This window comes from Cynocephalus volans, chromosome 8 (genome assembly GCF_027409185.1).
Source record: "Cynocephalus volans isolate mCynVol1 chromosome 8, mCynVol1.pri, whole genome shotgun sequence".
Taxonomy (NCBI): Eukaryota; Metazoa; Chordata; class Mammalia; order Dermoptera; family Cynocephalidae; genus Cynocephalus; species Cynocephalus volans.
The window spans coordinates 108,942,165-108,970,086 of NC_084467.1; the positions used below are offsets into that span (position 1 = coordinate 108,942,165).

At 39.1% G+C, this 27,922-nt stretch overlaps 2 protein-coding genes and 1 pseudogene across 4 annotated transcripts in view; all 3 read right to left on the reverse strand.

Moving 5' to 3' along the window:
* CTSS (cathepsin S) overlaps positions 1-1,032 on the reverse strand; it is a 37,365-nt gene extending 36,333 nt beyond the window's left edge. Inside the window, exon 1 of the mRNA XM_063104023.1 lies at positions 953-1,032. The gene's annotated coding sequence lies outside the window, so the exon portion shown is untranslated. The remainder of the gene's footprint in view (positions 1-952) is intronic.
* Positions 1,027-27,121, reverse strand: CTSK (cathepsin K). Of its 3 annotated transcripts, XM_063104020.1 has the most exons (8): positions 27,004-27,121; positions 25,246-25,366; positions 24,630-24,752; positions 24,389-24,544; positions 23,076-23,294; positions 18,748-18,913; positions 18,383-18,488; positions 15,916-16,476 (listed from the first exon to the last, which is right to left on the reverse strand). In XM_063104020.1, the coding sequence occupies exons 2-8, from the start codon at positions 25,363-25,365 to the stop codon at positions 16,377-16,379; spliced, it is 990 nt and encodes a 329-aa protein (XP_062960090.1). In that variant the 5' UTR covers position 25,366; positions 27,004-27,121; the 3' UTR covers positions 15,916-16,376. The 3 variants fall into 3 exon arrangements, with proteins under 3 accessions (XP_062960091.1, XP_062960090.1, XP_062960089.1); XM_063104021.1 differs by lacking the exons at positions 15,916-16,476; positions 27,004-27,121 and adding an exon at positions 1,027-1,096 and having other exon boundaries at positions 25,246-25,785; XM_063104019.1 differs by lacking the exon at positions 27,004-27,121 and having other exon boundaries at positions 25,246-25,785.
* On the reverse strand, positions 7,097-8,199 carry LOC134383275 (mitochondrial fission factor-like; annotated as a pseudogene).
* Positions 27,122-27,922: the final 801 nt, after the last annotated feature.

Sequence of the window (27,922 nt, forward strand, 5' to 3'; positions counted from 1 at the left end):
TTAAAAAAATATGCAAATATGCATATACAAGTACAAGGGTACTTCAAAAAGTTGGTGGAAAAATAGAATTAAAAAATATGAATCTTTCCATGAACTTTTTGAAGTACCCTCATATCCCTTCTTTCTTAAGTTAATGATAATGTATTAAACATTCTTTTCTCTATTTTTTTTAACTTAACATTGTGTTAAAAATTATTTAATACTTAGAAATAGGCTGAAGAGATTATCGGGTGTCCTTTCAGTGGAGTCCTAGGCATTGTCTAGTGGGCCAGACTGTTGGGGAGATTGTTTGAACTCTGTGGGGGAATAGTTAAGTTGTAAAAAACTGATAACTACGTAAATGATTCCTATACAAAGCAATGCAAATGAATTTTGTCTAATAGATTTTACTGAATAAAGACTGCAAGTCTAGGCCGGCCCATGGCTCACTCGGTAGAGTGTGGTGCTGATAACACCAAGGCCACAGGTTCGGATCCTATATAGGGATGGCCGGTTTGCTCACTGGCTGAGCATGGTGCTGACAACACCAAGCCAAGGGTTGAGATCCCCTTACCGGTCATCTTTAAAAAAAAAAAAAAAAAAAAAGACTAAGTCTCTGTCACTCAAATTCTTATTTGAACCAGTTTTAATGTCTTATGGATCCCTTTTTAATTAATGAGTTGAATAAAGTCTTTGATGTGTTTATTTTATATTTGTACAAGAGTAATGTTCACAACTTTTTGGAAACTATACTTTAGCCATTAAATCCTGAAAATAACTCCACAGTAATACATATATACTCCTCATTTATTTTTATTGCCACCTAGCATCCTTTGAACAATCTTTCCATTATTTGGAGAATTCCCCACATTAAAAATTTTGCTTCTCCTATTTGAAACCAAAACTCCATTTCCAAGGCTCCATTGCAGCTGAGGCACAGGCATGTGACCTAGACTTTGCCAGTGAGACATACCAGTACAAGACATCATTTTGGGAGTGGTATATGAGGAACCAGACCCATGTAGAATGCTTTTGGTAAGAATATTGGTGAAGATGTCCCCCGATGACAGCAGCAGTGGCAGCAACAGATCTTCTGACATCTGGTCCTAAGTGTTACCTGTATAAGTTATAACATTTATGTCAAATATTGTGTCTGCTCAGTGGCATCATACACTGAGCAGCCCTCTCTGTGTGGCACGGGTGATGTTCATGGTTATGTAATCTCCAAGCCTGACTGACTCTCTGGCCTTTCAGAGATTCTGTGAGCTTCTTGCAATTTTTAAATAAATTGTAGTACCCAGATAGACGAACCTGGTAATGACATCCACAGTAATGCTGAGTTTGGAAAAACAAGGGCTAGGTCTTAGAAGGTATATTGGGAGGGTGTTTTTTCTTAGGCTGTGAACAGAGGAAACTCAAGAAAGCTATTCTGGAAATCTCAATAACTTCAGGTTGTCTTCTTCTCTGTCCTTCTTTTACACATCTGGTATCATATTTGATTTTTTGGCTTTTAGCCTTGATGCTTTTATGTGTTTTTACCCCCAGACATATATGGTTCAATTTCCTTAATGAGGAAATGAGCATAAAAACAAATTTCTTTGCATCAAGATAAAAATTGTAAACAACTGTTTTTATAAGGGACCATGTTTTTTTCCCCAGTCATTATTTCTTTGCCTGACAGTGTCTATAAACTTACACTCAGTACTAACAGGGCAACAGATAAAAGCCTTCTGCCTCCATTAATGGATATTGCTTAAATGGAATTGTGTATGAAATTATTTCTCTAGCCATTTCAAATAATTCTCAACCAAATGGGGAAAAAAAATTAGGGATTAGTCGTGTTGTTTAGTGGTGCTCTAAACAAGATTCAGGACCACAATTGCCATTTAAATGTCTTCCCATGTTCATTTCTAAGTCTATAAATGAATTCTGGATTTATGATGAATGTAAGTTGAGTTGGTCCCCAAATGAAACTGGCCTCCCAGGGATGATACCCACTTCTTCCCAGCCTGCCTTTGGACTCAAGAATTAAAGAGAGACTATATTTATTTCAGTTTGATGTACATGACCCCTGATTAATGTGTAAGGTTTTGGAAAAAAACAATTTCCCCTGAGAGAAGACAGAGAATACAAATGAATTTCCTTTTATGGGAAAAAGAACAAGAGACATACTAACTGCCATTATTTTTTCTGTTGTCACGTCGTGGGCTGAGTAAAAAACATAAAAGCTTTTGCATTTGTCTTGGTTCTGCCTCCTACTGGTTATAAGGCCTGGAGCAAGTAAATTAACATACTTGTGGCTGACTTTCTCTATGCATAAGTAGTGCAGAAATACTGACACTTTAAGGCGGCTAAACAGTGGAAGACACCAGCAATAGAATGTAATTATAATATCTCTTCATGAAGTGGTAAAATTTTATGGTACCAACAAATTATTCTTAGGTCTGTTCCCTTCGCAGAACAACATTTTAATAAAGAACTTAGTGTTAAGATAGATGGTACCACAAAGTTTTGAATTTATTCTTTATTTGTATCACATAAGATAGTTTTATCTCACCCTCTAACTTAAAAATAAAGGATCCTGTCTTACTCATCTTTGTATTGTTCTGTGGCTTAACACATGTTTAGACAATAACTAATAAATATTTGTTGGGTTAGTTTTTATTATAATATTCTACATGTGTTATCTTCACTTCAAATTCATCACCATTTGGCAGTAGCTTCTGAGGCTTTTAGCCTTAGGATTCTCTGTTTCTTTTAATCTCCTCCTGGTATATAAAAGTCTATAAACAAATACAGTACATATTTGAATACATTAGGGGAACATGTCATTAGATAATCTATCCTTGTGTTCACTTAATGTATTTTATAAAATTAAAAATCATCCTGAAACATTCCAAACTTGCAAATTGGATTTTTGCACAGTAAGTTCCCCTGAAATGGGGCACTCTTGATGTTGCAAATGCATTTAACTAGAGAGATTAAAAATGGAACAAAACAAAAAGGCAAGTCTCTGAGCATAATAATAAATCTTATTTAGAATGCTGGCTCCCTTCCATCATAGATGAGAAAACATCTCCTAAATGACATGGAAAAGGGGAAATGAAAGCAAAATAAGGAAGCCTTTTGCCTACTTGTTACAGTTGTACCTTCTCTAGCTTTTGAAATCACCATCTCAGCCTCATGCACCCTGAAAATCAGCTGCTTCAAGTTCCTCTGAGGATTTTATAAGTATAGTTTTTACACTTTAAGAGTGTGTCATAAAATTATAACAATTATTTATAGTTTTTAATTCAGAGTTAAGAAAGGCTCTCCCCCAATCCTATGTCCCAAAAAAGAATGAGAGGATGAAACCTCCTAGGCATGAACCTTTATAAAATGAAGTGAAGAAGGGTTACCTGGGTATTTCAGAATAAAATAAATACTTTAATTATTTTCCTTGGTCTCAGGGTTCTGATGGGCTTAAGGCCAGCAGAGCAATCAGAGTTAACTTGGGAGTCATGGGGAGGCTAAGACACCTGGGGGTTTGCAGCATTCCCCAGGATGCGTCACTGGTTCCTCAACCAACCGTTGTCTTTCAGGGAGTGCCAACCCCACCCTAGCAACTCAACCAGGATTCCTTTGGCTTCTGTCATATACCTGGACTTCTGTGTTCTTGGTTACAAATAGTGCACAGATTGATTAACCCATATAGATCTGCTCCAGCGAATAAACTTTACTCCTAGCATCCAGGCCATTAGAACAAGGAGTTGAGGTGAGATGAATATTGATCAGTTCCTCATACTGTGTTGTGTGTGTGTGAATAGACAGCCTACAGGGAAAAAAGACTGCTAAAACAGGTACATGAAACTTTTCCTTACAGCTCCCTTTGAGAGTGTCAGAAGTAAATAATCATGAAACAAAACCAAAAACCAAAAAAAAAAAAAAAAAAAAAAAAGTTCCTATGAGGAACTGGCTTACTTAGTCTTAAAGAAAAGGACTCTGAATTTTAGGATGATACTGATGCTAGTTTTATTCTCTATTAATGTGCCCACTCAGGGACACCCACCCCAGTCAAAGAGCAACAGGGCACCCAAGGGCTTCTACCAAGAACACAAGAGCTCACCCATGTCCTAAACAACCCAACACAGTGTCACCAATCTCAACAAGGATTCACTAAGTGCCCAGTACCTAGGCCATGGAGACACTCAAATGCAACCCTGACATTGAATATGGCTGAAGTACCTACACAGAGACTATTCTACTACATCTGCCTGGAACCAATACTAAAATACCCTACTCAACACTCAATGTAAAACACATCTATAGGAGGAAGTTTCTTTCTGCAAGGCCACTCCAGACTACAGAGGAAGCGACTGCACTACCAGATGACCAGATATCAATGCAGAGATACTAGAAATATGAAAAAAGAAAATATGACACCATTAAAGGAATACAATAATTCTCAAGTATCAGACCCCACATAGCAGGAAAACCTTGAAATGACTGAAAAGGAATTCTGAGCAACAGTCTTAAGGAAACTCAGTGAGATACAAGACTCAGATGACACAACAAAATGAGAAAAACTAGGATATGAAGGAGGAAATCTACAAAGAGATTAATACCTTAAAAAAGAATGTAGCAGAACTCCTAAAACTGAAGTATTCATTCAATGAAATAAAAAACAAACAAACAAACAAACAAAGAAACACAACTGAGAGCTTAAGCAGCAGGCTAGAGCAAGCAGAAGAAAGAATTTCTTATCCTGGAGACAGTCCTTTCAAAATAACTCAGGCAGACAAAAAGAAAAGAAAAAAGAATCAAGGAGACATATCCAAACTTGAGGAAGACTGTAATATCAGCCAGCAGTCCTGGTCTTAGTGCTGAAAACAGTAACCAGATAAGACCCTGAGTTGTCACTCATTGGGGAGGGATTGTTCATAAGTACTCTTTTGTATAGGCATGAACATTTCTTAAACAACCACTATTCTCCTCTTACTTCATTTCCAACAGAATTCTAATTTTGTTTAGATGACCACTTTTATAGGACCATGGGCTGAAATGAAGCCAAAGAGGTAGCTTGGGACCAGATCATGCTTGTAAGCCATTTAAAATTTTTGTATTACATTCTAAATTCACTAAAATATAAGCTCCATAAGGTCATGGATTTTTGTCACTACTGAATCTCCAGAACAGTGCCTCACATATAATAGATGCTTAATATTTGTTAAATAAGTGAAAGTGTAATGGAAGGGCTTCGTACAGGGGAGTGATGTGATCTTCTGTGGAGTGTAGCATGGAAGTAGGGAAGTTAGAAAGCTATTACAGAAGTCCAGGGGGAAATTATGGGGATTTAAACTGGGTGGCTGTGGTAGAGGTGGAGAGAAATGACCAGATTCATATCACATTTTGAAGAGGTAGGGATAGATTTTGCTAATATGGACAATAAGAGAAGTAGAGAAGACAAGAATAACAACAAAACAATGACTGAGCAATGTTTAATTCAAAACCACAAGGCTGGGTAGTAAAGCTTTAAACAGTCACTAGAATTTCACTTTTAAAAAAAATCTTTTTTAATTGTGGTAAAATATACATAAAATTTACCATTTTAACCATTTTTAAAGTATATAATTCAATGGCATTAAGTATATTTACAATGTTGTATAACCATCACCACAATTTCCAGAACTTTCTAAAAAATAGACTATTTTTTAGACCAGCTTTAGGTTCACAGCAAAATTGAGCAGAAAGTACAGAGTTCCAAAATATCCCTTACCCCTACACACCCAAAACTCTCCCACTTAGAACTTTTTCACCATCCCAGACAGAAACTCTGTACCCATTAAGTAATAACTCTCCATCGCACCCCCTCCCCAACCTCTGGTAACTTCTATTCTACTTTCTGTCTCTATGAATTTGCCTATTCTAAATGCCTCACGTAATGGAATCACAAATTTTGTTCTATTGTGTCTGGCTTATTGCACTTATCATGTTTTTTAAATATGTATTTTATCACAATTTATTTATTTATTTAATTTTATTTTTTATTTTTTTTTGTCTTTTTCATGACCGGCACTCAGCCAGTGAGTGCACCGGCCATTCCCATATAGGATCCGAACCCGCGGCGGGAGCGTCGCCGCGCTCCCAACGCTGCACTCTCCCGAGTGCGCCACAGGCTCGGCCCCACTTATCATGTTTTTAAAGTTTATCCATGTTGTCACATGTATCAGAATTTCATTTCTTTTTATGGTGGAATATATTCCATTGTATGGAATATTGCCACATTGGTTATCCATTTGTCTGTTCATGGACACTTCAGTTGTTTCTACCTTTCGGCTATTGTGAATAATGCTGCTAAGAACATTGGTGTACAGCTATCTCTTTGAATCCCTGCTTTCAATTCTTTTGGACCTATACCTAGGAATTAAGTTATTGGATCATATGATAATTCTATGTTTAACTTTTTGAGGAACCACCAAAGTATTTTCCACAATAGCTGCATCATTTTACATTTCCACCAGCAATGTACAAGAGTTACAATTTCTCCACATCCTCACCAATACTTTTTATAATTTGTTTATTTGATAATAGACATCCCAGATGCATATAAAGTGGTATCTCATTGTGGTTTTGGTTTGCATTTCCCTAAATGCTAGTGAAGTTCTGCATATTTTTATATGCTTATTGACCATTTGTATGTTTTTTGGAGAAATGTATATTCAAGGCCTTTGCCCATTTTTAAATTGGGTTGCTTTTTGTTGTTGTAGAAGTTCTTTATATATTCTGGATATTAATCCCTTTTCAGATATCTTCTCCCATTCTGTGGGTTGTCTTTTCACTCTCTTAGTAGTGGGCTTTGATGCACAAAAATTTTATAAAATTTTGATAGAAGTCCAATTTATCTATTTTTTCTTTTGTTGCTTGTGCTTGTGGTGTGAAATCTTTTCTTTTTCTTTTTTGACAAAATATACCTTTACTTCTACAGATATAGGTCCTTCCCCCCTACCTTCTGGAAGAAATACATTTTCAGGTCATGGACTATAAAGTGGCATACAGTGCAAAGACAGAAACAAAGAAGTTTGCAAATCATTTATATTTCAAGCTGTTGAGACAATATTTTTGAGAGATGAGGTTACCTCTAGCTGTGAAACCAGAGCCAGCTATTAGGCAGCCACAATGCTACAGTAATTGAATACATGACCTGTATTAGTCTGTTTGTGTTGCTTATAACATAATACCCGGAAGTGGGTTATTTATAAAGAAAACAAAATTTATTGCTTACCGATTCTGAGGCTGAGAAGTCCAAAGTCCATCTAGTGGTGGCAACAGTCACCCAGGGGTCTCACATTGCAAGATGGTGGAAGCAGGGAGAGCAAGACAGACTCTCCTCTTCTTTTAAAATCCTCAAACCACGCCCCTCACCACCATTTTTAATCCACTCATTACTTCATGGTCCTACAATCCAATCACCCCTTCAGGGCTCCACCTTTCGATTACCATAATAGGACTTCCCACCCTCTTAACAGTCACAGTGGGGGCTAAGTTTCTAATACATAAAACTTGGGAGACAATTCAAGCTTCAGTGAGTTTTGGGGGACATAACTCAATCCACTACATGACCATTTCTCTTTTAGCATATTCTTTCTTCTTCTCTTCTGGAAGCTGTGGTCTTCTATTAGTCTGATTATCTGTCATCTTACTGAAGCTGCATCTATAACAGTCATGTCATCTGATGTTCCTCTGATTGTTGTATTTATATTTGAAATGCCATACATAGAATCATTTCTGAGCAGTTGTCCCTTTTAGAGAACAGCATTTTCACTCATAGAGCACTCTTTTTAACCTGCCAACTGCATGAATTTCTTCATTTTGAGGGGTTAGAGGAGGTCTTTCTAAATCCAGAAAATCTAGTGGTCTTTTACTTAGTGTAAATACACGAGGTGGTGTTTTTAGTGTCAGAGGTTAAAGGGATGTTGACTGAATAAGATCAAGATCTGCTGGTCTTGAAAATGGAATGTCTTCATTATTTCCTGCTACAACCATCCTCTCTGAAACCTGCATTATCATATTACCATTTGGTACTCCTTAGAATCATTGTTCCGGGTCAGCATTTAGTGGTGCTACTGTTAATTTTTCTCAGATCCTCATTTGTTGACTAATACCTTCGGTGTGTTCCATTTCATACTGAATTTGACTAATTTCTGCCATCTCAGCAGCAGTGCCAGAAGAAAATGCTGCCCCACTCACGCCCTGGGTCCACTAGAGGTTCCTCGGAGAGAGCCGCTACCTGACGGCTCTCTGTATGCTCAGCTGGGCATTCTCAGAGGCTGTTGGCTGAGTGCACTGAGGCTCCTGGGCAAAGCACCAATGGAGTGACCCCGCATCCAGCTGCGAGCATGGGGTGACATCTAAGTAAATAATGCCTAATCCAAGGAGATTTATCCCTGTGTTTTCTAAAAGTTCTTTACTTTTAGCTCATACCCTTAGGTTTTCTAACCATTTTGAATTAATTTTTGTATATGGTGTGGGACAGTGTTCCAACTTCATTCTTTTGCATGTGGTTATCCAGTTTTCCCAGCACAATTTGTGGAAAAGACTTCTTTTCCTCATTGAATTGTTTTGGTGCCCTTTGTCAACTGAACATAAATGTAAGGGTTTATTTCTGTACTCTTAATTCTAGTCCATTGATCTACATGCCTAAACTTATGCCACACTGTCTTAATTACTGTTGGTTTACAGTAAATTTCAAAATTGTAAAGTGTGAGTCCAACTTTTTTCTTTTTCAAGGTTGTTTTGTCTATTCTGAGGTCCTTAAATGTTCATATGAATTTTAGGGTCAACTTGTCAATTTTTGCAAAGAAGCAAGCTTGGGTTTTGATAAGGATTGTGTTAAATTTGTAGATCAATTTGGGGAGTACTGCCATCTTAACAATAGTATTTTTTCAACCCATGAACATGGGATGTCTTTCCATTTATTTAGGTTGTCTTAATTTCTTTCAACATCTTGTAGTCTTCAGAGTCTAGGTTTTGCACTGCTTTGTTAATTTTGTTCCTATTTTATCCTTTTTGATACTATTATAAATGGAGTTGTTTTCTTCATTACATTTTCAGTTTATTACTACTGTACAAAAATAAAATTGATTTTTGTTATGTTGACCTTATATCCTGCAACTCTGCTGAGCTCATTTTATTAGTTTGAATAGCTTTTCAGTTAATTCCTTAGAATTTTCTATACATAAGTTCTCATCAGCAAAAGCACAGCATCTTTACCCTTTCAAACCTACACATAGAGTGCCTCAGGAAACTAAGCCTTTAGGCTGTAAACACTCAGATATAAAGGGCTAGGTTCCTGTAGTCCTTGACAAACTCAGCTTATAAGTATTATAAAGCCTGCTGATGACTCATAAAGGCTTTTCAATGGCAGAAGAGCCTGAAAGTTCAGCCAAAAGGATATGAACTATAAAAGTATAAAACTGTCCAGGATTTCAACAATGCCTGTGTAAAAGTTTAATGGGCTACCACTTGTACATTTTCATTTCCTTCTCATGACATTTATGAAAGACAGTGAGAAACAGAGTATATGATATAGTAGTTGAAAGCACTAGGAATTTGGATTCAGAAAGAGGAAGCAATCAACCAAATCCAGAGTATGGGACATTCTACTGAACAAATAACCTAGTTTACCCACAAAATCAATGCCAGGAAAAAACATACGTGTATTTGGGAGGTTGCGGGCAGAAGAGGTGACTGTTAAAGAATATCGTAAACTTAATAACAACCAAATGCAATGTGTAAAACTGTTTGGATACCAATTTGAATAAACAGTAAAAAACAAAACAAACAAACAAAAAAACTTTAAACAACTGAAATTTTAGTATTTATGAATGAAATGATAACTGATATTTGCTTTAAAGTATTTTTGAAAAATGGGGAGGTATAGATGAAACAATTTTGTTAACAGTTGAAACTGAATCATGGGTACATGGGGCTTCACTACACTACTTACTCTATTTGTAGATGCTTGAAATGTTCCATAAGATAAAATTTTAAATAATAATAAAATTTAGAAAAGAAGATAGAAAAACAAAAAAACACCTGGGTCTGAGTCCTGGCTCAGCCACTTTCTAGCTAGGTTACCTTGGGCAAACTAATATCTATAAAATGGGGATAATAAGGCTGCCGAGTGTAAAGCACTTAACATGATGTAGGCTACACAGTAAAGCGTAATAAATGTTAGCTAATATTGTTATTGTGAAAGGAATTTTAGGGCCGAGCCCGTGGCGCACTCGGTAGAGTGCTGCGCTGGGAGCGCAGCGACGCTCCCGCCGCGGGTTCGGATCCTATATAGGAATGACCGGTGCACTCACTGGCTGAGTGCCGGTCACGAAAAAAAAAAAAAAAAAAAAAAAAAAAGAAAGGAATTTTAAAAATTAAAAGAATGACAGATTTGATTGTACAATCATTTAAAAATATCTGTGTCAAAATATTAGTCATTAATTGCAATATTATTTGTAACTGAAAACAGCATGTACATTTATTGGGGACTAGTTAAATAAGTTATGTATATCTTTACAGTAGAATTTCATGCATCTATAAAAATAATCATGTTTCTAGGTCAGGATCTATCACCTCTATTACTTAGAATCATTTTGGAAGAATTATCTAATGAAAATAGAAAACAAAGAAATTAGAAGCAGGCAGGTCCAAGTGCAGTGGTGTTTAGAACTAATTGATCACAACCAGTTACAGATTTCTTTGTTCCTTCTCCACTCCCACTGTTTAACTTGACTCATTAAAAAATTTTTTAATAAAAAACAAATTAGAGGTAAAAATTGGAAAGAAATTTACTTACATACTCAAAAAAATTCAAGAGAATAAACTGAAAAACTTATAAATAAAAACAGAATCCAAGATATGGTAGCTACTTACAAAACTAATATAACACAAATCAATATCTCTCAAATATACAAATACATACAATTACAAGATATTTTGGGAAAGACCCTATTTTCAACTGCAAAAAATAAAATAAAATAAATAAATAAACAGATAGATAAATAAATAAATAAATAAATGCAAACTTCCTGGAAAAATGCTTAGCAAGAAATGAGAAAGATTTATAAGAAGAGCATAAAAAATATAAAGGCATCCTCAACTCTTAGGAAGATTCAATACTACAAAGAGGTCAATTTTCCCTAAATTAAGATATAAATTTAATGTGATCCAAATAAAAATACCAGCAGGATTTTTGATAATTTGACAAGCTGATTCTAAAGATATAGACAAAATAAAAAAGCAAGAATATTCAGGAAAAACTGTAGAAAATGAAAGCAATAATGGAAAGACCAATCCTGTCCTATTAAAACACATTATAAAGCTCTATTAATTAAATGTGTGATAGTGATTATATTAGTCTGTTTCTATTGCTTATAAAAGAAACACCTAAAACTGAGTAATTTGTAAAAAAAAAAAAAAAAAAAGAAATTTATTGCTTACAGTTCAGAGGCCAGGAAGTCCAAAGTCCAGGGAACACTTCAGCTATACAGGGTATCACATTGTAAGAAAGGTAAAAGCAAGAGAGAGAGCTAACCCCTAACTCTTTCTCTTTTTAAAGCCCTCAGAACCATGCCCATGACTACCATTAATCCATTTACTCGGTCATGGTCTTCCCAATCAAATAACCTCTTCAAGGCCCCACCTTTCAATTATCATAATAGGATTCCCCACCCTCTTAACACTGCCACAGTGGTGATTGTTTTTTTTGGGGGGGGGGGGGACATTCAATCCACAGTACTTGTGAAGTATAGGTATACATATTAATGAACCAGAATCAAAAACCTAGAAATAAACCCAAAAACATGTAGGAAGGGAATAAATTTATTGTCCACATATCCACACAAAAGGAAATACTAAAGGATGTTCTTTAGGCAGAAGGGAAAAAAATCCCAGATCAAAGGAACAGAACTTTGCGTAGATTTGCCTAGTAGAGAGTCAGATATCCCTCACGCTTGCCTTTCATCCTTTCAAAGCTCAAAAAATAATACTTGCAGATTGTAGAATATGCATGCTCTCTCTCATGGCTACCCATTTGAATATGCTATTCATCGGGTCTGAAATGCTGTTTCCTACCTTTCCTATCTGCCAAACTCATATTCAAGCTTCAAAAAAGTTCTGGAGTCATTCTTCTGTGAAGTATTCTTTCTTTGAGAAGTAATGGAGTATGTGCAATGCCTCCTAAATGTTGACTTTCCTCTGATCTCTTGCATCTCCACTTTGTTCTTCATCTTTTGTTTGTTCTTTACACCACTGCCAGGGGAATATTGCTAAAAATATAGATCTGATCATGTCTCCCTCCTGCTCAAAAATATTTGATGCCTCCTAAATGTGTGTCTATAAAATAAAGTATGAACTTCTTGGGACATAGTGGGCATTCAAGGCCTTCCAGGATTCATCTCCAACCTTGTCTGACCTCAGATCTACCATGTATTCCTTTATACTCTGTACTCAAGCCACTCCAGCCCTCACCATTCATCCACACAGCTCTGGGCCTTTGTTCATTCAGAATCTTCAGCCTGATATGCCCTCCCCACCCTTCTTCTCTGCCCATTAAGATCTTTCAAAGCCCTGCTCTCAATGAAGCTTCATCTAAAATTCCATTAAGAATGCCTGAGATGGCATAATTATTTCATTACAGTTGGTATTATTAGTTGTTTATATCTGTCTCTGCCACTAGTCTACAATATTCTTGAAGTCAGGGCCATGAGTTACTAATTTTTTTCATCCTCCTAGCCTTAATACATTACTTACCACATGGTAATAAATATTTAAAAACAAAAATAAATAATTTTTACATAGAATAAAATAAAAGTGCCTGACACATGGTAAGCATTTAACAAATATGAATTCATTCTAGTGGTAATAATGGATGCTCAATAAACATGTTGTGTAAAATGGCAAAGCAAGTTGTGCTGACATATTAGTCAGCTAAATTCTTTTAGAATTAATACTGGTTGGAAAATATTAGTAAAGAATTTCAAAGGCTTCCCGTCAAGATGGTGGAACAGATGGTCCCCAGTGTCACTATCTCCCACAAATCAACCAATTTACAACTATTAAAAACAACAGCCAAGCTGGGGCCACTGGAGCTCAGGGGAAGAGGAGGAGAGACCTATAGAGTTCATGAAGGCAGGAGAAGCCACGATGAGAGAAAGAAAGGATCGTTCCCACCATTTCTAGCCTTGGCCACTTTAAGCCTGGAGCTGATGAGCACATGGAGCAAGAGCTGGCAAAAGCCACGGCTGTGCACTTTGTATGAAGTTGCTTGGAGGTGGGAGGAGAGAACAGGGCCTTGGCCTCCAGGCCAGCAGGACCACTAACGGGGTTCCTGTGGACCCACAGAAGAGCAAGGAGCCACAGACAATAGAAAAAAAGAACCACTCAGAGGCCAGTGAGTCATCACAAGGGACCGGTGCACAGCCTGTCCTATGGGAAGTGTGTGAAGTGCGGGCAGTGGGGGAGACGTGTCCACCAGTGGAGTATTGGGACACAGCATGGACAGCTGACCTGCCCTCCCATCAGCACATGACCACTCAGTGGAGACTGCTTGGGAATATAGAACTGCAAGGGGTGCCATTTGCTGAAAAGACTTAGGCCCAGAGCAGAGTTCCCATGCAACCTAGGTGTACCAGACCTCATGAGTCCCCGAAGTACATAAAAGGTCAACCATTAAAATCTCAGCTGCACAAAAAGCCTTCCCCAGAGAATCAGAGCAATGAAACAATTTAGCTTAGCTCAACTACATGGCTCAAGTGTTGGTCCCCACAGGACATTCCTCCCTTTTAGAAGTAAGCAAAGGACAACAAATTAGTTCCAGTGCAGAACTTAAGTGGTGGTAACAGCATAATCCAACACAGGACTGAAAGAAAAAACAAAATATCCACAGATCAGAGACAAAGTTTGATATTAACTAGTAAAGGTCTAACACCACCAAAGAACACCTATAAAACCTAGAAGGACTGGAAGCCCCTGGGCTCCTGAGCTAGAGTCGGGGGAGGGCCAAGGGTCTCAGCCATGCCCCGCCGACACCTGCAAGCAGCCCAGGAATGACCACCAAGCTGCCACAGGAAGGGCTGTGGGTCCTGAGCCAGGGCAGTGCAGGGTCTGAGGGCCTCAACCATGCCATGCCAACATCTGCAACCAGCCCAGCGATAACCACTGAGCTGCTGCTGGAAGCACCCCAGGCTCCTGAGCTGGGGCAGTGGGGGGCTGACAGCCTCAGCCTTGGCTCCCTGACATCTGCAACTAGTCCAGCGATGACCACTTAGCTGCTGCAAGAAGCACCCCAGGCCCCAGAGCCAAGGCAGTAGGGGGCCAAGGGCCTTAGCCACAGCCCCTGATATCCCAACCAGCCTAGTGACAACCACTGAGCTGTCACAGAAAGCGCCCCAAGCCCTCAAGCTGGGGTGGTGGGGGACTGAGGGCCTCAGCCATGCCCCCCCAACACCCGCAACCAGCCAAGTGATGACCCCCGAGCCACTGCAGAAAGGACCATGGGTCCTGAGCTGGGGTGGTGCAGGGGCTGAGGGCCTCAGCCACATTCCCCCCAACATCTGCAACCAGCCCAGTAACGACCCAGCCACTGCTGGAAGCCCCCTAGTCTCCCCTGCCAGAATGGGGGGGGCTACAGGCTTGGATCACTCTCCCCTTACTTCCCCCTCTTCCCACCCTATTTTCCCTCACCCTTTCCTTCTTCTTCTTCCCCTCAACTGCTCCACAACAACATCTTAGTATGAGGCATGGAGCTGGGGAAAGCTGAACCCAGCCACGACTAGTCAAGCCGCCACCACTGCCTTGGGCCCGACTGGAATCCTGAGGCATGGAGTTGGGGGAAGCCGAACCCAGCCACAATTAGGCAAGCTGCCACTACCGCCCTGGGCCCTGCTGGAATCCTGAGGCATGAAGCTAGGGGAAGCTGAACCCAGCCACAAGCAGGTAAAGAGCACACCAAAAACACAATTTTCACATGGGTAGCCCTCCACAGCCAACACAATTGCCATGACTGCTGCAAAAGCAGCTAGTCTCTATAACAGTAGTCACAGTCACCATGCGGATGACGTGCCAGACTCTCAACTTCATTGACACAAGGAGAGGCACCAGGGGAGACCCCACCCCCCCAAAAAAGAAGTCCTCTCTCTCCACAAAGCACACTCCAGAGTTATAGAAGAAGCATCTGATTTGCGATAATAGGGGAAGACTTGATCACACCTGTGTCAGTACTGGACAGATCATCTAGGCAACAAACCAACAGAGGAACAGTTAATCTATCAGATGGAGAGAACAAATCTATGGTTATTAGAAGAGGCAGGGGGAAGAAAAGCGGGGAGGAGAAATAGGGGAAGGGGGGCAATTGGAGAGATTGGATAAGGGACATAAAGAATAAGTATGATTTGTAACGATGAATACGCTAATAAAAAATTTAAAAATTGTTTTAAAAATTTTAATTTCCTCTTTTGGTAACAGCAAAAGTTTAGGTTGTAGAACTTCAGAAAGGGCCTTAAGATATTTTTCAAGACCTAGGCTCATGTGCCACTTAATCTGGTCCCTCTACACGCAGAATTAAATATTGAGATTTCCTTGTGTCCTCTTAATACAGAAACTTTGTACAGTTCTTGGTATAGAATAAGCACTCGATAAATGTTGGTTGAAGGAATGAACAAATAAATGAATTGAAATGAATTGTTTATATGACAGTCTCTCCAATCAGACTGTGAGCACATCCAGTATAGGGAACATGTTTTATTCTTCTTTTTGTCTCCAGCACCTAACACAATATCAGACACTAAGTGAATGTGCAGTAGATGCTATTTATTAAATTGTAGACAGAGATACTTTATTTCAAAAAGTGCAAAGAAGGAAAAATAAAACATATTTCTTACATAAACATATACTAAAGACTAATAGCTTTATGAATTGGAGTGGAAACACAGAAATTTCTATCTTGAAGATATAGAGGGAAATTGGAAACTATGAAGTCAGGTCACCTTAGTCCTCTAAGATGGTTAAAGCTAACTAATCCCAGTGAATGAGAATGTAGCCTATATGAAAATCTCTAGACTCTTTTTGCACAGCATGAGCCCCAAGACAACCCAGTCAGGACAGGGTATGGTCATATCTCTTAGCTTAAGAGTATATATGTGTCAGGGAAATTCCTGCTGTGGCCCAATTGAAAAAGGCTTTGTGGGGAAAGAAGGAACGTAGTACGGATCACTTGAAGCACAAACAAATAGGAAAACTGAACAATCTCAACTATCACCACATATGCTTCAAGAATGGCACACCAACTCCCTTCCAAAGTCCATCATTACTTTGTACCATCGTAGGAGAAATGGAAGAGCAGGATGGGGTTGGTCTGGCTGGAATTACATCTTGGGGAAGCTGGCCAGGTTGGCAATGCCACAGGCGTTGTTCTTATTCCGAGCCATGAGGATATAGCCTTTGTTTCCCCAGTTTTCTCCCCAGCTGTAGGACCAATCAAGAAAAATGCTTAGTACCCACAGTTTATTTATTCATTAAAACACTTATTTAGTATTGTGCTAGGTACTGATGGTAAACAAAAATGGATACAATGATTTTTTCCCTTTAAAGAGTTTAAAGTCAAGAGTTGGAAAGAAGGCATAATGTTATAAGTCTCAAAGGTGGGAGAGATTGCTTCTGATCAAGAGGATCAAAATAGGCTTGATATAAGAGGTGACATTTGAGCTAAGCCCAAAGGATGGGTAGAATTTGGACCTGTGCGAATGGGATGTCAGTGGAAGGGTGTGAAATGAGCAACAGAGGCAAGAAAGCATGGAACATGTGCCAGTATAATATGGCTGAAAAATAGGGTGCCTGACAGGTTTTAGTGGGAGACATGTCTAGAAAGGTAGACTGAGATTAGGTTGAGTTATCCTTACTGCAAGACTGAAGAGTTTGACCTTTACTCTTTGTCCCATCATAATGGAGGAGCCAGTGAAGGTTTTTGAGTGGGTGAGTGATACGATCAGAGCTGTTTTGGGGGAAGATTAATCTTGAAATCTAGAACATAAGAAAGAGGCAAGAGAGGCTGAACTGGTGATCTTGATTTGGGAGTAAATCTCATAGAAAAGATGAAACTATGAGAGTGGATTAAATTATTAAGGAAATGAATGGTGAGACTGGAAGACTGGAAAAAGAGAGAGAGAAAAGATTGGTCTATATATGTTCCTAAATTGTTTTCATGAGTCTTCTGTCCTTTTTCCCCAACCAGCAACTTCTTCAATGACATAAATACATTTTACTTAAGACCTGTACCCTAACTCTGTTCTGCCCTTCTCCAAAGGCCCCCAGTGTCCCTGATTCTGCCTGGGTATGTCCCTTCTTCCTCCAAGCTCTCTTGGATGCTGCCTCCACCCTTGGTCCCCGATCAAAAAAGGACAGGGTAAGTGTTTGGGGATGGGAGTCTAGAAAGGGAAAACACAAGATAGATGCTGTGGGAGAGGTACTTCTTAGAAAGTTTCTCAGGTTCACCCTGAGTTGGGACTGTGATATAAAATGTTGCTTCATGCTTGAGGCCTGCCAGCCCTCTAGGCAGCAGCTCAATTTGGTTATACCACTACATTAGTCTGTGAATTCCACAGAGTCTAGGTCTCCTGCTCCTTGGAGGACACCAAAGACAGCATATTTAATCAGTGCTGCTGTCAGGCTGGTGGTGACCAACCAGGAAATAAAAAGTATATTCTCATTAATCTGTCTCCCTTCCTCAAAAGCTACAAGGGGCTAAAGAGAGATAGGAAGCAAGGTACCCTGGAGTTTTATTTGTTCCCAATAATAGGAAAGAAAACACTAACGATTTTTTTGTTCATATCTTATTTCTAAAAAAGTGTTTCTTTTCATAAACTTCACAATATTAGGCAAGTTCTAATGTATGTCTATCCTAAGTATATCTTGAAGGGCAAAAAGCTGCAAAAGGAGATAATAAACCTTTACATTCTTCCCCTACTGCTTATAGACAGACTGATAATGGAAACTTCCCTAACTGATCATATTACAGAAAAAAAAAAGTGAAAAATATGTAATTCCAAAGCTCCTGCTGGTTCTTTGTGCTACTTTATGTCATGGTTAGTTAGGTCTGTCTTTCTTATTGGGCTATGAGATCACTGAAGGCAGACATCTACTCATTTCTTTGTGTATGTGACTAAGCTCCTTGCACACAAAGCAGCTAACTAACACATACTTTGGGTCTGGCCATTAAATGTTAGACTCAGAATTAAGAGCTTCTGACTGGGAAGGTAGAACTGAAAAGCCCAAGACAACTTTCTCTTGATTTGGGACAGAGAAAGAATATTGGGAGATAAAGTTGAACATTGTAAGGGTGATTGAGTGACAAAAGTAGCATTCCCATCATTACCTGTTTTTAATTATCCAATGTTTGTTTCCCTTCTGGATTCCATATCCCACTGCCAAAACCGCATGATTCAGATTATCGCTATTGCAGTTTTCATCGTAATACACACCTAGGAAACAAACTATCATGGTGAGGCTCTGTGCAATCCAAGCATTGCCCTATGGGGTCTTCCAGTCTGGAGACTTGGTAAGATTCTGTCCCAGTCAGGACGGTTTACAACAGAAATGCCCTGCAATGCAGCAGCTGTTAGTTTCTTCTGGCAACTCAGTCTGAATATGAAAACTAAGTATTAAAAATACTCAGGGCCCTTCAAGAAGCCGCTAAGCCCACATCATAAAAGACAGTTTTCTATAGGAACAGCTCCTTACCTTTGCTGTAAAACTGGAAGGAGGTCAGACTTGCATCAATGGCTACAGAGATGGGTCCTACTCGGGCCACTGCTCTTTTCAGGGCCTTCTCATTCCCCTCAGGGATCTCTCTGTACCCTCTGCATTTAGCTGCCTTGCCTGTTGGGTTGTACATACAACTTTCATCCTAGAAGAAAAAAGGTTGTAACAGGACTAGGACAAAGCAATAGGCAATGAGTTGGTGTAGGAGAAACTCAACCAATGTTTTGAGTAATGTCAGTGCACTAATGGGGCAGCAGATTAGAGTCTCTACAGAAGGTCTGTTCCTCCTCACGTTTTGATGGAACTATAAAAAAGAATATGAAAAGTGGATTCCTACCTTCTACCACATATGAAAATCAACTCCAGGTGGTTTAAAAACATAAATGTGGAAGAAAAAACTGTAAAACTTAAAGAGAGAGAGTATTTTTATTACCTCAGTGTAGGAAAATAAGGTTTTGGGGTTTTTTTTGAAAAATAAAAACAAAAACAAAAATCATCTTCTGGCCATGTAGTATGTGTGAGCCTCAAAGGGCAGGGAGGCATCAGATGCTGTGTGGTCAGAAGGCCAAGACCAAGGCCCAGCTAGAGGGAGGACCTGGGCCCTCTGCACGTATATTAGGGGAGCTAATGTGAAGCAAAGGATTTTGGTTGGACACTATGCTCTCATCAGAGGCAGGTATAAAAGCACATAATATGACACGAAAATAGATTAATAAGGAACTTAACCAGTGACCTTCCAACACTATGTTTTGCAGGTCTTGTTAACAATGAGTTTCATTGGCAAGCCACAATTATGGAATCTAATGACAGCCCATGTCAAGGTGGTATATTCTTTTCAGCAATTCATTTTCCTACAGCCTACCCCTTAAAAACCTTAAGGCTGCATGTATAAGAATACATTATCTAAATACTGACAGTGATGGAAGCATTTGACATGATATTCTAAGATTATAGTGGTCTTCTGTCTTAATAATTCCTCAAGATCCCTCTGTTCTTTGCCATGTGATCCAAACCCCTAATTCCTCCTGGATCTACAAGTAAAAAAAAAATCTTGGAAATGGATTCAGAAGGATGTCATGAGATGATATTCTAAAGTCAGAATAACCTGCATTATGCCTGGAATAAACTTATATTACTGTCCTTTTTAAATGTTCTTGTCTGGCTGCTGCCCTATGAGATCTCTTCTTTTTAAAATTTTATTTTTCTTTACCTCCCTCCACTCATTAACATGCTCATCTGAGAAAAGAAGTTCTTTCAGTTTTGGACAATAACTACTTTCAGAAACTGTAAAGCAGATGCAAAAGAACAATTGTCCCACATTCAGAATGTCAGAAAATGGAGCATGTGCCTTAAATGGCTAATTCTTCATTTTAACTAAGTATGAGACCAAAATCATTCCACATTGTTCTACAATGCTGAAGAGATCATTTGGAGGGCAGGAGAATGAATATTAGAAGTCAAATGCTCCTTCTATTACAAAACAGGGTTTCAAATATTTTGTAATATTCATTTAAATTATTCAGTCTCTGAGCTATTCATTAAACTATTTCTCGACAAACTCATTAATGTAGTGCTAAATAAATGATGCAAGCGGTCAATGGATGAGTCATCAGCTATTAGTTCTGGTAGTATTTATTATTCCTTAATACAGTTACACAAACCTCTAAATTAGCTTTCTGGATTAATCAATAGGAAGAAAATTGTAAACACAAATTTTTTCATTTGGAGTGAGAACAAAAAGTTACAAGAATATTTTGCCATGTTCAGGTTATCTCTCACTAATTGACCTAATATATTCAGAATTAAAGAAGCTAATCTGTCCCCCTTCCCATAACCAGGCACACCGTGCCAAGCACCTCAGGGCCCGCCCGGGGACCTGGGGCATGGAGAAGGGAACCGGACCCCCCTCCCACAACCAGGCACACCATGCCAGCTCCTTGGGGCCTGCCCGGAGACCCAAGGCATGGAGAAGGGGACTGGATCCCGCTCCCACAACCAGGCACACTGTACCAGCGCCTCAGGGCCCACCTGGGAACCCAGGGTATGGAGCCAGGGATCAGACTCTCCACAACCAGGCACACCACCAGCTCCAAAGAGCATGCCAAAAACATCTCCTCCATGTGGGTGGCCCACCACAGCCACCATGATAACCATGGCTGCTGCAAAGGCAGCTGGATGTCACAACCACCATGCAGATGGTCTGCTACCCACTGGAGTGCATTGACACAAGGAGAGTCACCAGCAGAGATAAAGAAAGGAGGAGGATGTCTCTCTCCACCAAGCAAATTTCAGAGCGATGGAAGAGGCATCTGCTCTATGATAGTATTGGGAGACTGATCGTGCCTCTCAGCATTGGACAGATCATTTGGGCAGCAAATCAACAGAGTAACCATTTTTCTTTCAGAGGGAGAGAAGAAATCTAGGGTAATTAGAGGGGGATGGGGGGAGGGAAAGGGAGATGGGGAGGGATTGGACAAGGGGCATAAAGAATAATTATGATTTCTAACAATATATATGCTAGTAATATTGATTTGATCAACATATGTCAATGTTGAACCCCAAAACTATGTATAATCAATTTCGATTCAATAAAAATTTTAAAAATTACAAATAAATAAATAAATAAATAAAGAAGCTAATCTGTTACGGCAGTATTAGTATGTTGCACCTTATACTAGCAGTCCTAGAGTTCCTATATGGATTTGGGACCTAGAAGTTCAGAAAATTATATATGGATCATAAGGATTTTTTTTTCCAGTTACAATTTCTTCACCTGTATATCTGACAACTGGAAAACCATAACACAGAACAACAGTAGGATGAAATTTACAAAATAAAGTACTGTTTTGATGTGGCCATTGTCATGAGGATATGCTGAAGTAACTGAGAAGGTTGTTGAGTATCCATTGAAATGGGTTTGTTCAGTCATTTACATTAAGTGAATATTTTACTGCAGCAGACATCACTTTTGATGACTAAACATGAATGAATAAAACTCATTGCTATTGGATTTTTTTTAAAGCCATAAATTGCAAAAAAAATTACTAATTTTACTACATTAAAATTAAGAATTTTTCTGGATTGAAAGACATCATAAAAGAGAATAAAAGACAAACCTCGACTTAAAACACATAGTATTAGTATCCAAATATCTTTTTTAAATTCCTAAAGGTCACTGAGAAAGAGAAAAACAACTCAATTAAAAATGGGCAAAAGATATAAACAGTCAATTCACTGAAGAAGAAATGGAAGTGGCCAGATAAACATACAGATAAAGATGTAAATCAATGGGATTTCTTACATACTGCAGACGGGAATATAAATTTTTCCAAATACTTTGGTAAACAATTTTGACATTTTGTAGGAAAGTTAAAGATACACATACCCTAAGACCCAGACAATTCTGTCCTAAGGTATTATAACTTAGTAAGAAATTATTGCACATGTGCTTGGGAGACATGCATAGGAATGTTTGCAGCAAACAGATCTGGTAGATAAATTCTGTCTTTGCTACATACCGGTGGTATGAATTTGAGCATGCTGTTTTATCTCCTTAAGTGTCAATTTCATCACCTATAAAGTGAGGATAAGTCTACCTTACAGGGCTGTTATGAGGATTAAATTAGAAAATGCACTAAGCACATGGCTTTGCACATAGTAGCCATCATTGTTTACTCAAACTTGCTATCTCTGCTAGAAAGGTTCCTGTCACAAAGTCCCCATATTATATTATCTATCAGCCCCACATTAAAAAAAATCCTCAGGTTGCCTCCCTTTTAGATTAGAAAGATCCCCTTCCTATTACTAAAGGATCATATAGGAAGAAGTGAGTTAATCCTTTGTTTCTAAAATTACAATAAATATGAAGGTTGTTTTTTCTCTCATTTTATACATGTTAGCATGTTAACTGATTTACATAATTTGCTTAAATGTTTCCAAAACACACACTGAGATCATACAAAATAAAGCTACATGACTCATGAAAATAGCATCATGGATTTGTGGGTTTGTTATGGGAATAGGGAACTGAGCAAAGGGTTATAGAGAACGGATCAGAGGTGTATGGGGTAAACTATCCTCCTTTTGTTCTCTAGGATAGAAAGGCAAATAGGAGCTATGGTAGCATACATTTCCAAAGTTCTCCCAGATTGTGGAAATCTTCTTGGCCTTCTGTGGGAATTTATCCCATCAAGAAAGCAGGATAAGGTAATAGAAAACAAGATTTCTGGAATTGTGTCTAGTACAAATATCATGCTGAAGAATGAGGAACCATTACAGAGCTATATAATTGTGTGGAGCAGTCTCACCTGTCCCACGTACGGGTAGGCATCTTCAGAGTCAATACCCCGGTTCTTCTGCACATACTGGAAGGCATTGGTCATGTAGCCCCCTCCACAGCCATCATTCTCAGACACACAATCCACCAGGTTCTGGGGACTCAAATTTAAGAGTTTGCCAGTTTTCTTCTTCAGCTGACCCTCCAGGGCACCCACAGAGCTAAAAGCCCAACAGGAACCACACTGACCCTGAGAGGCACAGAGAAACTGTCAGTCATTGCTGTTTCCACCTTCTGTATCTTCTACCTGTCTGATGAAATTCCATGCATTTTATAAATTCCCACACAAATGTCACCTATGCATTTCATAAATTCCCACACAAATGTCACCTTTGTTGTGAATTCTTCCTATTCCTCTTCATTTAACATTTATTGCATTGTTCTATTGCTGTTGTTGCTACTGATAACTGTTGTTACCATTGTTACCATTAGCTGCAGTAAAGCAGAGCAGAGTGCTGGCTTTTGGAGGCAGTTTTCCTGGGCTCTAACCCTGGCTTTGCCACCCAATGGCTATGTGACCTTGGGTAAATTACTAAACGTCTCTGTGCCTTAATTTTCTTATCTGCAAAATGTGGATAATAATATACTTAATGGGATTGTTAACAAGGATTAAAAGATTTAATTCACAGAAAGAACTCAGAAATTCCTGACACATAATAATCTCTCAAAAAGTGCTAGCTATTATCATTAGTGTTTGTTTAGCTAGACTAGATTTTTTTTTCTTTCCTGTTCTATTTTTTAAGATTGAGGATTTCTTGAGGACACAGGTCATGTCTTAGTCATCTTGAATCTCTATACCTAGCACTGTTATCTGGTAGGTTCTAGGGTAGAGGGGGTGGAATCTTTGTTCTATGAATGTTAAGTCAATTGTTCATCTAGCTGATATAATCTGTGTTGCTAAGGTTGTGGGAAAACTAGCATTCTCATGCTGGTAAGAATATAAGATTGGAAAAGATTTTTTGGAAAATATTCTCTGTGACCTAGCAATTCCAATCTTAGGATTTACTTATTTTGTATTAATATTTGTACTTGTGCACAAAAATATATGCATAAGAATATTTGTTGCAACACTGTTTGTAATAAAGAAAAGCTAGAAGCAACCTAAACGTACAAAAATAGGTAATGAGTTAAATAACAGAATAGTCTACATTCTCTCAGCATGGGGGGATGTACTTTAATTCCCTGTCCGCTCTTACTGGTGCATTCCTACCTCAGAGCAAAAAAGCAGAAAAAGGAAGAGGTCATGCCATATTAAATACTCACATCCACAAGAAAGGAGAGTACCTGGTTTTTGACGGGAGTAACATATCCTTTCTTTCGATAGTCGATGGAGTCTGGGGTTCTGCCTTCCCAGTCTGGGTTATAGAGGGTGTCATTACTGTGGGAATGAGAGGGAGGTACTTTGAGTCCAGTCATCTTCTGAACCACCTCTTCACTGTTCTGAGACAGAGAAAAAAGAAGCCACGCATTAGCAGGGAACTAAGGCAAACAGAACAGGTGGGCAAGGAACTGAGGCTCAACTCACCATGTCTCCCAAGTGGTTCATGGCCAGTTCATACGTATGGACACCAAGAGAGGCCTCAAGGTTATGTATGGAAATATACTTCAGGTTTTTTTCCCAAATTAAACGCCTAGATATTTCATCCACCTAAACAGAGCACAGTCAGTACTTGCATCGACTGTGTGCAAAATTACATATGTAATACTGTGGAGGTTTTTAGGAGAAAAGATGAAACTCATAATCATAAAAAGCTTACAATCTAGTTGGGGAACTAACCACGGGATTATTAAGAGCATGCAAAAAGAAGCATGTAAAGAAATACAAATAATACATTACAAAGCTCTGGAGAGATCTATAGAAAAACTGCTTTTATAGATTAATAGCATTAATCTGAGAAGTCTTCTCAAAAGAGAAATATAAGATAGTTATAAAGCAAAGGAAAGATAGAACTTGATAGAGGGTGAGTTGATGCACAGGAATGAAACGTATGTTAAGAAAACTGAATATTAAGTTAGGGAACAGGGTCAGGTTTGCTTGGTTGGCATAAAGCATTTGGATCAAAGAGGGGAGTCTGGAAGCTTGGACTAGAGATCTCAGGTTCCAGCCCTCCTCCCATGATCCCCTCCAGGTCCCCCGGCACCTTGCTGTTATACTGCTTCCTGTAGGTCTTCTTCCATAGCTCCCACTGGGTGTCCAGTATCTCCTCAGGGTACAGAGCAAAGCTCACCATGGGTAGCAGCAGAACCTTGAGCCCCCACATCCTGGGGAAGGGGATAATTAGGGGAGATTCCTCCATTTGGAGGGGGATTCACAGCGTGGCTTAGGACAAAGAAATAGCTGAAGCCTTATTCCAGGACAGATGGCTCTTAACCTTTTAGAAGTTACAGACTCTTTTGAGAAGCTAATAAAAGTATAGTGCCTCACCAGAAAGTGCATCTACACACAATAATCCTAGGGAATTCTTGAACCCAAAGTTAAGAACCCCCTCCTCTGAACCGTGAGGCAGAGGAAACCTAAGCTCTATGATGAAGGTAGACAGAATTGAGGGTGATTTTTATATGATAAAGCAAACAATGATAGACAGGAAGGGCCTAGGTTTGGATGGGTGCTGGTACAAATGGTTCCAAATTTGACCTGGGGAGATTCAACCAACACACACACACACACACAGACACACACACAGACACACACACAGACACACACACAGACACACACACACACAGACACACACACAGACACACACACACACACACACACACAGACACACACACACACACAGACACACACACACACACACACACACACACACACACACCCAGAAACAGGGTGGAAACTAGACAATCGGAATGGGCTCAGCTCCTGTCTCCTCCAGTATTCCCAGCTTGGAGATGAACAAGGTGGGAGTGGGTTTGGAGAATACACGAAAGAGAGATTTCCAGCTAAATTTTGCATTCTGATGATTTCTTCAAGACATTTTCTTCCTTGCCTAAATTCTGATATTTTTCCAGATCTTGCCAGGAGAGGACAAGAGAAAAGTTGACAGAATTTCCTGTTTTCTAACTTTGAGACAGAGACATTTGCTGTCTTCTCACTCTCATTATGCATTTCTTCCTCCTTTCTCCTCCCTTCTCTCCTTAGGCAGGAAACTGCCCTAATCTTAACCAGATGCTGTGGACAGGGAGGTTTCTTTCCTACTTCCAACAACAGAAAAACTTCTGTGGCTGCCTCACAGTACAAAAAAACCTCAAAAAAGCAATGTTCTATGAAGATTAAATTCACAGCTCTTCAAAGTTTATACTCTTTCCCCTCTTCTCACTATTGAACTTGACTAAAAAAATAAGTTTACTCTAGCTTCACTCATTTCTTGCATTGGCTTGCTTAATTACAAAGTCCTCTATTTTAAGAACAATTTGGTCTGAAGCAAGTCATACGACTTGCACAATTTTTAAATTTATACTCCATTTTTGCATAATTTTTGCAAACTGGCAAAATGTTCAGTAGGACATTTAATAGCTGGAGCGTTAAGTGCTTTGAGATGTCTCAGAGTAGGAAGTCCCGGTACCACTCCTCCTCCTCTTCACTATTTGAGTTACACCTTTTAGCTAAAGCAGAAAACCGTACAGAGAGGCCACTCTTGAGGGATGGGTAAAGGATTCCCTACTTCCTTTGTTTTTACTAACAACCATGTATGCATATATACAAAATACATAAGAAATCCTAAAGATCTCCATGTAGATTTCATTTGGCCAGAAAATGACCTGAGAAAAGCATCTCTGTTTTCATCTGCAGAACCTATAAAGTTCATTTTAATCCCCAAATTATTATATACTTAATACTCCTAAAATAGAGAACAGGCAGGAAAGAGAAGTTAAAAGATCTAGGAAGTTGAAAATGTTACCTGCTGATGGGAATCTTGTCTGGGCTCGTTTCAGCAGGGAAGTGTGGCTAATGTGGGCAGATGACTAGGAATGCTGGATTTATTCCATCAGGATTGCGGAAGTCAGCTCCAGCAGTCGGCTGGAAAATTTGGATAAGGGAAGTAGGCGGGGATAGAAATGCTGAGGGGGCGGGGAGGATTAGGGAGGAAGGAAGGAAGCAGCAGATTTGCACAGTATTTGTGTGTGTGCAGTGCGTGTACCAGGGTGGAGAGTAGCTAGCTATTTAGTTTCACATGACTGTCTTTGGTGGCAAACAAACAAAAAGACTTCAATACACATTACTTAAGATGGGGCTTACCTTCTCTTCTGGAGGGTAAACGGAAGGTCACAGCCCTAGTATCCCCCATCCTTCTTTTTTACTATCCTTTATTATAATATAGGTGATTACATCTTTTCCCACCCTTTTCCTGTTATGACCCACCTCCCCAACTTTGAAACCTCAGTTTTCAAATTTTTGTCTGAGCCTCAACCCTGGGATGAGGGAATAAACACAAAAGGCTAGAGAAGAGTAATGTAAGGGAAGCCATACGCTCCAAAATTGTTTGTATTTTATAAGATTGTTGGCTACAAGTTTCATTGCTCCCAGGCAGGAGAATAACTTTCTCAACATAATGCAGTTTTGCTGAGGCAGGATATGCCCAGAAAGTACAGATGAAACTGGCTTTAAAAGTAACTAAAAACAGCATTCCTGGTTATTTATGACAGCACTTGAACCAATGCCATAAGTTCTGATGAACTCACATGTGACTCTGTTGCTAAAACTCTCAGATGGTGGGATGCCTGATGAACATTATCTGTCTCAATTATTAAAATCCCTAATCTAGGCCCAGTCATATGAGCTCTCCAAATGCTTCCCCAACATCTAGCATGTGACAGATC